At 43.8% G+C, this 10,795-nt stretch overlaps 1 protein-coding gene across 1 annotated transcript in view; it reads right to left on the bottom strand.

The window, feature by feature from the left end:
* Positions 1-704: 704 nt before the first annotated feature.
* The window catches only part of LOC119325270, a 25,065-nt gene continuing 14,974 nt past the window's right edge, over positions 705-10,795 (bottom strand). The window contains exons 18-23 of the mRNA XM_037599012.1: positions 10,739-10,775; positions 6,594-6,913; positions 6,352-6,483; positions 6,016-6,161; positions 5,770-5,841; positions 705-1,031 (exon numbers count right to left, since the gene is read on the bottom strand). Of these exons, the coding sequence (XP_037454909.1) occupies positions 986-1,031; positions 5,770-5,841; positions 6,016-6,161; positions 6,352-6,483; positions 6,594-6,913; positions 10,739-10,775 (753 nt within the window). The 3' untranslated portion in view covers positions 705-985. The remainder of the gene's footprint in view (positions 1,032-5,769; positions 5,842-6,015; positions 6,162-6,351; positions 6,484-6,593; positions 6,914-10,738; positions 10,776-10,795) is intronic.

Below are 10,795 nucleotides of genomic sequence, written 5' to 3'. Positions count from 1 at the left end.
AAGCTTTGTTTTCGTGTGCTAGGGACAACCTTCACCCACATCCCACCTATATCATTGTAGTCGTCATTTAGGTTGTACTAAGTGAACTCCACAATGCCGTTCGGAGAGAGCCACCTCGCCTTCTTCAACCGTTTCTCTATGTGCCGCCGTCAACGTGGTAATAAACATCCTCTCCTACAAAGGGAAAGAGGAACACTGTCATCACATCTTGCCATATCCGGTTTGGCATGTACACCCTCCCCTCTCATCCAGTCCTCAATGAGCATTCCATCTCCGATGATGTACCGTGACCCAGTTCCTTGACCCGGCCAATCCGTGATTCATGGCAACAAGTGTTTGATCTGTAACAAAGCACGGGGGTTGTGAAAAAGCGAGTAGAAGTACGAGGGAAGGCATATGGACCAGATCAAGGGATAAACATATCTGGCGACATTAGCTTTTGAAGTTTTAAACATTCCCTTGTACGTGCACAATCACAAGTGTGCGATGACATGGCGGGCGCATCACCGTAGGATTGGGCACACTTCGATTTGTTGTGATCAGGTGAAGACCATACCATCTGTGAGAGGGGAAGAAGGATAAGCGGTGATACAACTGACGCCGTGTTGAAATAGAGGATGTGGACCTGTTGAGAGTCTTGAGCCATGAGGCTCAATATTTTCTTTCCCTCGTTGCAACGCACGGGCATATTTGCTAGTATCTCCTTAATCGCACATCTGAAGCTATTTATTATTCAGCTTACAATACAGTTGTGGCAGACGATTTAGCTGTAGATGTACTCAATTCCATGCCGAATTAACAAGTTGCAAACAGTTTACACTCCAGTAAGAGGTGCTTGGTTCAGAATTCCATCTTCACATCAAGTCGAAAGTTCCCAACGATGGCGGGCGCATTGGTTGGATCCTCAAGCTCAGACCACTAGTAGCCGCCAGCGACAGCGTGACTCGCCGGTGTCTACATCGCTTGGAGCACAATCACTTCCTCGTCATGGATATCCATGGTAAATATGGCGTTCTTGCCCAATCACAATCCTGTCAGATAAAGATACTCCTCTTCACAACTTTGTTATCATAAATAGACAATAGGAATAAGAATCTTGAAATATTTGGCATAGATATTAAGAAGAGAAAAGGAGAAAAGTATATTTTTTATCCCTTAATCTTGCGCAAATGGATCCTCATCTTTTTTGGTGCGACATTTCGTCCCTCATGTTTTCAAACCAGGCATGAATCGTCCAATACCGGAGCAAAGCTTGTGACTGACAAGTCACTGGTTTCTGGAATCCCAGCTACCACGTCATCAGTCAAAGTCATCTCGCTCTCTCTAAATTTCCCTGATAGTCGCCACCTCATCTCCTTTGGTGATAAGACTAGCCACAGTGGGAGTAATTTCAGCAGTAACATCAAGTCCAACTCAGCAAATTTGCTTATGTGGCAGTGATTAATGAGGAGAGAGGTAGTTATAGTAACTTAGCTAGTTACTGTAACATCACATGTCCCAATGCAATATGAGTCTATAACCTAATAAATGAAGCTTTGCATATTACCACACTTATGTTACTACCCACTATGAAGATAATAATATAGTCTAGAGATATGTGTATATTACTAGTGTATGTTACTCATCATTGTGGCTAGTCTAAGAGCAAGTGTAACAGAATTGTCATATCAGCCCGATCGCCAAAATAATTGCCCATATGACAATTTTAGCCAAAAATGGGTCTAGCAGAATCGTCATCCAGCGCTCCACCGTCATATTTTTTGAAGGTTGCTCCAAATCAAGCTCGCGAGCCTCCATATTTGGAGGTTGGGTAAGGCAATATAGTGCTCCCTCCATCCACTAATTGTTTTGGCACCAGGGACATTTCAGGATGCGCGCCCCTTCTGCAGCCATTTGCTGCGACCCCTCCTCCACCCCCCCCCCTCCCCCCAACAAAAACCACCACGAATTGGCCCTGCTCGCCTCCACTGAGCCGTTCCCGGACATATCACACTTCGCCGCAGCCCCACGTCTGCTTCCCGCCGTCCCGCCTACCACTGCCATGGTCGCGCCATGGGAGGTCAATGCGGGTAAGGATGACAGTTTTACCCATGGGTACCCGACCCGCTTAGGTAGGGTTTGTGCATACTTTTGTGCCCAAAGGTAGCACCCGAACCCTACCCGATTAGCCATGGGTAGGGTATAGGTATAACTATTGCCTATGGGCATGCCCGAACTTGACCCGACAAAGTTATACACTTTAACTATGTGAATGTGTGGTCGTGCATGAATCCCTTTGTTTAAACTATTGAAGTGTTCTGCTTGAACTAATGAAATCCTTTTTCTTTGACCATGTCATGAAACTGAGTTCAATTTTGTATTTCTGTCAAAAAATACTATTGAATGGCATATTTTTGAATTAGTGTGTTGAGTTGCCCGTTGGGTACCCGCCGGGTATGGGCAGACATTGGCGCACATGAGCATGTTGTGTATGGGATTGTTGTACCCAACCTATACCCGACCCATTGCCATCCTTAGATGCAGGCATCTCTCTGCCGCTGATCCACCCTTCTTCGGCTTGCTAAAGAGGGCAGCATCACGCGCCGACTATCTGCCGCCACCAACTCCATCTCCCGCATCATCCATGCAACATCTTGATGTTCAACGACTTGCCCCAAGGTAAAATTTCCTAAATTTGCTCATGTGTAGTAGCCTAGCTCCGCATAGATTCGTGTAGATGACATAGGATTCAAAATTAGTGTAGATGTCAACGATGATAGAGAAGTTTTTCGATAATTCGCCGTAGTCTTCAAGCGACAAGTCTGAGAGTGGGGTGATGGACGCTTAAGACAATGAGATTGTATTGATGGTTGCCCAATGGATAGGGACAACCGAATGAAGAGGAAGTGTGCGGGGTCGTAGATAGGTCATTTGACATTTCACCCAAATAGAGTAGCCTGCCATAATCTGCTCATGGCCGGCTACTTTTCCCCAGATACTAGATACCCTCCCTACCTATTCCAACGACGCTTCCACGTGTCCATACGGTTGTTCCGTCAAATTTCCAAACATGGAAGCCAATGAACTATTTTTCAAGCAAGTCAGGAATGTCATTGGTCTGTTGGGTTTTTCTTGTTTAAAGAAGGTGACCGCGACACTTTGGATGATTGCATATGGCACTCCTGCAGATACTGCAGATTATGATATTCTAATGGCAGAAAATACAATCATAATGTGCAGAAAAGTGTTCCTCAATACTGTGGTAAGGGTTTATGGAGCTCAATATATGCAAGCACCCAACGATGAGGAAACGGCGAGGCTTTTAGCAACCAGTGAAGCAAGAGGCTGTCTTGGGATCTTGAGAGTGTTTAATTTATGCATTGGAGGTCGAAGAATTTCCCGGGATCATGTCACTATCAGTTCACCAAGCATTGCCGTGATCCAACTATGATTTTGGAAGAGGTTGCCTCCGAGGATTTCTAGATTTGGCATTGCTACTTTGGCTTTCCCGGATCTCATAATGACATCAATGTCATGCAGAGATCTCATATGTTTGCTAGTCTAGCAAGTGGTACTGCTCCAGGATGCAACTATAAGGTGAAGGCCATGAGTACGACCAAGACTAGTATCTAGCCGATGGCATCTGTCCATCTTGGTCAACATTTGTGAAGACGATTTCTAATCCTCAAAGTAAGAAACATAAACATTTCGTAAAGGTGCAAGAAGCAGGGAGAAAGGACGCCGAGAGAGCATTTGGAGTGCTGCAAGCTAGGTTTGCAATTGTTCGGGGTTTTGCTTGTTTCTAGAATAAGGATTGCTTTACAAAGATCATGACTTGCTGTATGATCCTACACAATATGATCACTCAGGATGAGAGGGAAACACCGATGGCCAAAGACTATAATCACATGGGAACAACTGTCAGGCCTCGTAGGCACATAAACCATATTCGAACATTTCTTGAGGCGTACTAGAAGATTGAAGACTGGCCCATGATCAGCCATGTGAAGATTTTTACTGAGCATCAATAGCATCTAGCTGGACGATGGTGTGTTTAACTTTCCTTAATTCATTTTTTCTCTTGAACAATTTGTTTCATTGGATTATTTGTTAACTTGGACTATTTGTTGTATTCAAATTAATGGTTTGTAAACATATTGTTGAATCATAAAAATCGGAAAATTTATGAAGGCTGCATATGGCGACTCTGTGTTTGGGCACAACCTCCGCAGCCACCAAAAAACTATGGAGCGCCATCCAAAAGTGCTTTGCATGTTGCGGATATGGTGACTCTGCTGGGTTGCTCTAATGGAGAGCCCCCGCAGTCAGCCTTCCCCACCACCTAGAGAAATATGCTCCTTGCGTCGCCTTTGGGATTCATTGCACGCGCCTCGCACTGTAGTCCACTTCCCATGGTTTCTCCTCTTTCCCGCCATCCGTGCCCAGTCCACCACCGAGCTCCTCCTCCTCTGCCCCATATGACCGTCTCGTCTACCCCGTTTTCTCTGCCGTTGCGGTTTTCACTTTCAGTGAGAGTTCGATGAAGCAATTTCAGTAGACACCAACATATTTAACTCTCAGTAAAAATATTTCAGTAATTTCAGTTGTACACAGGAATTCAAATATTTTTCAAAATATTTTTTAAATGTTCAAATATATTTTTGAATTTCAAGCGAACATTCCGGTTCTTTGGCCGAAATGTAAACAGAAATCACTAAAATTCGGTAATTTCGGTAGGTGCTAAAATATTCCTGAAATTGAAATTTAAAACTAGGTGCCCGTCCTCCATCGGGTCGGCGAAGTCCATGTCCCCGCGTCGCCCCATCCCCAGGTACACCAACGCCCGCTCCACCCTAACTGCCTCCCACTTTGTCCCATTGACGGCAACGCGCGTCTCGCTCCCGCCCCACCAGCAGCACCGACGGCGGTGCGGTGCTCTAAACCACCATGCTCCATGGGGTCCGCGCCACCTCGAGGCCAACAACGTTGCATGTGTGGCCATGTACTCCCAGGGCGTCGCCTCCATGGACCTCGCCTTCCAAGACAAGCTCCATGCATTCCTCCTCGACACCAGCGTCAGAGGGTCGACTTGTTTGCTACTACTGTCCGTGCTAGGCCAGCGCGGGCACATGGGCAGTGTTGAGGAAGGTGTTGCGACTGGACGAGGAGGGTGCACTGGACGGCCTCCCAGGCGCATGCGTCATGGAACTAGATGCTGCGATGGCTGTGGAGGCTTTCGGTTCTGGAAGCACACATACGGGAGGTGCCTCTTGATGGTGTGCTTGGCGGTAGCGAGGCGCTCGCCTCGTTGAGGAGCGGCATTGAAGGAATGTCCGAGATATCGGGGAGCCGATGATGGAGAAAGGAGATTGGGGAAGAAGACCTTGGGAAATGAGTTGTGTGAAAGAGAGACATGGGGGTAGGAGAAATAGTTGACTTTGACCGCCATGTGGCACAGTGAGCCGAAAACCATTGACATGTCAGCCCCATACCGCTTCGCTCTGGTTTTGGACGATTCTTGGTCGGTTTTGGAACATGAGGGATGAAATGTCAATCACCCCAAAAATGATGAGGGACCAAATGTGTACTTTTGCGCAAACTTGTGGGGCCAAAAATATTTTTTCTCTATTAAAAAAATATGGAACATGAACAAAGGGCAAGCTTGATTGATTGTTGATAATTATTGAGACAAAATTATATCATTGTTTCCCACCTAAAGAGCATGCAGCGAAGCAACTCTCCTAGTCAGACAGAAAATAAAAATGAAATTAAAATAACAAGGGCATGTACCTTCGTGAACCCATCAAACATGCGAGACCGACAACACGTCCACCGCCGCCTAAGTTAATGGTTCTCTTGAGCCTGTGGATTATTGTGCAATCACTTACAAATCTCCCAAGATGAGAGCAAAAAATACATAGTATATGCAACATAGGCACCTACGGGTTATAAATTTGGTACCACATTCCATGACAGCATTAGTTGGCGTTTAATTATATGCAACAACATAATGTTGTTTAATTATACGGTGATTACCTGAAATTAGTGGAGCTCCAGACGTGCATGATGCCATCTGCTGTTCCTGTAATTAGAACTGGAAGGTTTGGATGGACAAGGACACAAAGAACCGGAGACGTAGCTTCCAGCGTACAAATGCACACCCTTTTCTGCAAGTCCCATATCTGATTTGAAAGAAAAGTAGCGTTTAGGCTTTAGCATTATTTAATTTCCGACAAAGGAGGATCATCCCGGCCTCTGCAACTCAGAATAATGTGAGACCCCTACTGTTTTATTTTTGTTTTTTATTGAGGGGAGGCGCCTACTGTATTAAATTAGCTAGTGTGGCGTGTTTGAGGATAATGGCACATATACCTTGGCGGTGCAATCATCAGAGCCAGAGATCAAATACCATTGATCTCCGCGTGTGATAAAATCAAGGCAATTCAGTCTGTCCATATGCCCAGGCAAAGAATATTCAGGGAGAGAAGAATCAAGCCTCCAAACCTGAACATAACCAAGCATATACAACAGTACTTAAGGTTTCGTTGTAGTGAAACTTATCTCCATAGAGTCAAAGTTTAGTTAGCGAAAAGAAGAAATCCGGCCAGACAAACCTGCACTTCGCCACCAAAAGACCCACTTACAAAACTGCTGGCATCCCCTGGGTTAAATGCGATTGTCCTTACGTCAGCAGCCGAATAGTTACGTTGGCGCTTCCAGCCCAGTTGCCAGTCTAAAAGCAGTGCCCCCGGTGAGAACACGTACGATAGGATTGGATGAACGGCTAGTACTAGACTGATCTTGCTATGCCAAGGTTCGACACACCAGATCTTCTCAATTTTTGTTACACACGCACAATTGTAGACACAGAACTCAGCATTATTTGTCACAGCTACAATCCATTCCCTTCTTGCAATAAATTTGACGGAGTGAACTGCAACGAGAGTGGTCAATTTAATTAGTATTCCGTTGACTTTGCAAAAAAAAAAAATTCCATTGGCAGCTTATATTTAAGGCACTGCCAATGCATTATATTTCACTCCCTCCGTCCAGGTGTATAAGTCATATTAGAAGGTGCAGCGCGACCTAGGTGCAAGCAGACTGGAGGAGAAGAAAAATCTAGACCGGCCCTCTTTCCAATCAAAGCGCTCATTTCTTTCTTCTAAACGTACTCCCTTCATCCGATGAAAAGTGTACATATAGAAATATTTTAGGACAAATTATGAAGTGGAGTAAAAAATGCATTGGAAAGGTGCAAGCCACCATCTCTCTCCTCTATAATTACCTAACCCCCAATGAGCTAAGTGCATGTAGAAATTAAAAAGACCGTGCGTTGAATGTTATTGGTCTTGATTACCGTGTGATGAGAGAGAAATAATTTTTTTCTATTTTAAAGTGCATTGGAAAGATAGAATTACACTCTTTTGTGAACAAATTTCAAAGCTAAATGTACATCCTTCACCGGACGGAGGGCGTAGCATTTAATTGCGGCAGTTAAGAAGATGACGTTTTAGCTACCCATGCAGGCCTACGTACTTCTAGCATGCAAAGCCGCTTTGATTTCTTGCCTAATCAAAGTATAGACGTGCTACATGCATTGGTCATTGCCTGAGAAAAACACGGGAGAAAGGGGGTTTTCACTAGAATATAACGAGGCAGTGGAGGCAAATCTCGCTGGTGAACGAGGCTGGAAGGGGATCGAGATGGGAAGTTAATGAACGGCGCCTAAACGTTTTGGAAAAATCTGGTTTTCGTAATGTGACTTATACACCTGAACGGAGGGAGTAAACTATATCATATGCATTAAATGCTTATTTAGATATAGCTCTTCAATGGATTATATTTTATTGTTGTATCTAATACCTCCCATAGTGGGAGAGTATGATGCATTGCCACCAAAGAAAAAATATGATGTGATACTATAATTAATTATGTGAGAGATGGTTTATAATACAGTATCATCAGTGGCGGAGCCAACGCCCGGCTAGCCTGGGCACTTGCCCGGGCTCACTAGCTACATGGAAGCTAGCGATGGCCATGTCACAACTAGAAAAATTGTCATCCCACCATGGTTTACCTGGGCAGAAGTGGCCGAAACGGGCTTCCGTTTGCTCACTTCATGAAACGAGAAGGCCTACTAGTGTAGTAGTAGCTGGATTAATACAATAGATTAATGGGCTAATTGTAGTTTACTTGTGTTTCCTTCTGTAATGGGCTACCTAAGATATGTGGTTGGGCTCATCGGCTGTTGCTTTGTTTACTTGGAAAAATGCTAGACCTAGAAGAGCTTTTTACTCTCTAAAAAAAGTAAGCTTTTTACTCCGTTGTTCCAAAACAAGTTTCGTGCTTTCAGCTCAAATTTGAACTAAAAGCATGACACTTATTTTGGAATGAACAAAACTACAAAAACATAAAGCTTTTTACTCTCTCTAAAAAACATAAGCTCCAAAATATATGTCATGGTTTTTGTTCAAATTTATTTTGGAACGGACGAAACTTGCTTCCACACTAACCAAACTCCTCCTCTGAATTTCAGGGTCGGCCGGCTGCCTCATTAATGTCCAATTATACGCTGTCAAATCGCTCCCTAACCCCCTTCACCTCGTAATTACACGTGGGTGTAGCAAAACTCATTTACTTGAGATGAGGCACAATCGGTCGATCGCTCCACCCCTCTGTGGCCCCGCCTGTTTGCCTATTCACATTTGAGACGGGGAATGGATCAGCCGCGAAATGGAGACGGATCAGCCGCGAAGGCTAGCATGGGTGCGTGCCTAGCAGCTGGTGGAGCCGCAACGGATCCGCCAGATACTCCAAGATTGGGCCTTATTTTAAGGTCAGGGTGTGGGTAATTGGTCACTGGTGACGATTCTTCGTGATTGTAGTAAAGATTTGTTCTAAATAGTTGATGTTAACTTCAAGATTTAAATCATATAATTCGGTGATGAGGAGGTTTTGGGTTAATAGACCAAGCACTCCAAATGTGAATAGAGTGTAATCGGAAACAGAAGTAGAGCCACAGCCACCACCTAACGTTGCCGATTAGTTTAATCCAAATGAGGTTGAGCATGTTCCAAGAAAGATGAAAAAATTGTGACTATTCTCCTGATATCCAACATATAATATATTAATGGAATTTTTGATTCGGAAATTTGGTGTCATTTTATATGTTGTACTCCAAACACCCAAATTTCTTTCACCTAAGGCTCGAACTTGCCCAGGCTCCAGAAAAGCTCTGGCTCCGCCACTGAGTATCATAGTACAAGTGTATGATACTATGCATTGGGAAAGTAGCATCATGGACTAGTATCATGTGCATGATACTCTCCACTACGAGATGTCTAAAAGAGCTCTCATTTAATGTGTTTTGTTAGAAAAAAGTACTCCCTCCGTCCAGGTGCATAGGGCGTCTCCAATAGTTGTAAGATACTTGTTGGTAAATTTTCTATGTAAGCATTGATGAGGTGTCAAGTAATAAATGAAGAAAGCGTGTGAGGTTGTACGAACATGAACCAACAACGTGTGCACAAGCCCCAATGTAAAGAAAGAGAAAGACAGCAAGCTTTCATATTCTCTCACCTTCTATTGGTCAATCTTACATACAATCATTGGAGTACTTGTATGATACATTGTTGGTTGATGACATGGATATATTTACCAACAAACTAACCAACAAGTTCTGGGAGATACTCTAGGATGGGCATCGTGACTTAGGGGGTGTTTGGTTCAGGGACTTTTTAGTCTCAGGGGCTTTTTAGTCTCAGAGACTAGAAAAAGTCCCTAAAAAGTCCCTAGGAACCAAACGGGAGGGACTTTTTCTATAGGGACTAAAAAAAGACTCTACTGGAGAGTCTTTTTTAATTAGTCCTTGGGACTAGAAAAAGTCCTAGGACTTCTGAACCAAACACCCCCTTAGACATGCGTGGATTGGGCTAGGCGAAAAGCAGCAGTTAAACTCTCTCTCTAATAAATGAACGCGCTTGCACCCTTCAAAAAAAATGAACGCGCTTGCACTATGCATGGAGGTTTTCCTGGGTGTTGATTGGACCATGCATGCGTAATTAATTTCTTAGGTACCAACAAGCCACTCCACCACTGCATGACCGTTTCTTTTTTCAAGGGAATTAAGGGGGCACTAATCACGGGAATTAAGGGTGGTTTTGTTGGGTGTTGATTGGCTATTTTCACAAGTGAAACAATTGCTTGGGGAGAACGAGACACGGGGCATGACTGCTTCTACTCTTGGATTATCTGATTTTTATTACGCGCCCTACATGCGCCCTATGCACCTGGATGGAGGAAGTATGAGTTGTCATGGCTTCCATGCTAAATGTATCTAGATTAAGATATGATAACTCTCTCTTTCCACATTAAGTATGGTGCCACATCATATTTTTATTTAGGTGCTACGATTAAGATATAGCCCAAGATGGAGCACTAAGACTGCTCTTATATGATGACAAGCTTAATTATTACTCCCTCCATTTTGGTTTGTTAGGTCCAATTTTAAAAATCCATTTTTTTTATTTCTTGGCCTCTTCCTTTGGGAATAGGCAATTATTAATTGCAATCACATTACTTCTAATCTAATTTTGGTTCTATATGTGGAATAAACCAATGCTTAAAAAGGATAGGTGACCATGCATGCCACATTAGTAAGTGCTCCAACACTTAATTAGGTCCTTCTTGGTTGCATTCATTTTTTGAGACGAGCCTAGCAAAATAAAAAGCTGGAAGTAGATACGAGTTAGAAATATACCTGCATGCTCCGAGACTTTAAACGAATTCATCGGGTACTGATGCCATACAAAATAAC

This window comes from Triticum dicoccoides, chromosome 6B, assembly GCF_002162155.2.
Source record: "Triticum dicoccoides isolate Atlit2015 ecotype Zavitan chromosome 6B, WEW_v2.0, whole genome shotgun sequence".
NCBI lineage: Eukaryota > Viridiplantae > Streptophyta > Magnoliopsida > Poales > Poaceae > Triticum > Triticum dicoccoides.
This window is presented reverse-complemented; position numbering and strand designations above follow the sequence as displayed.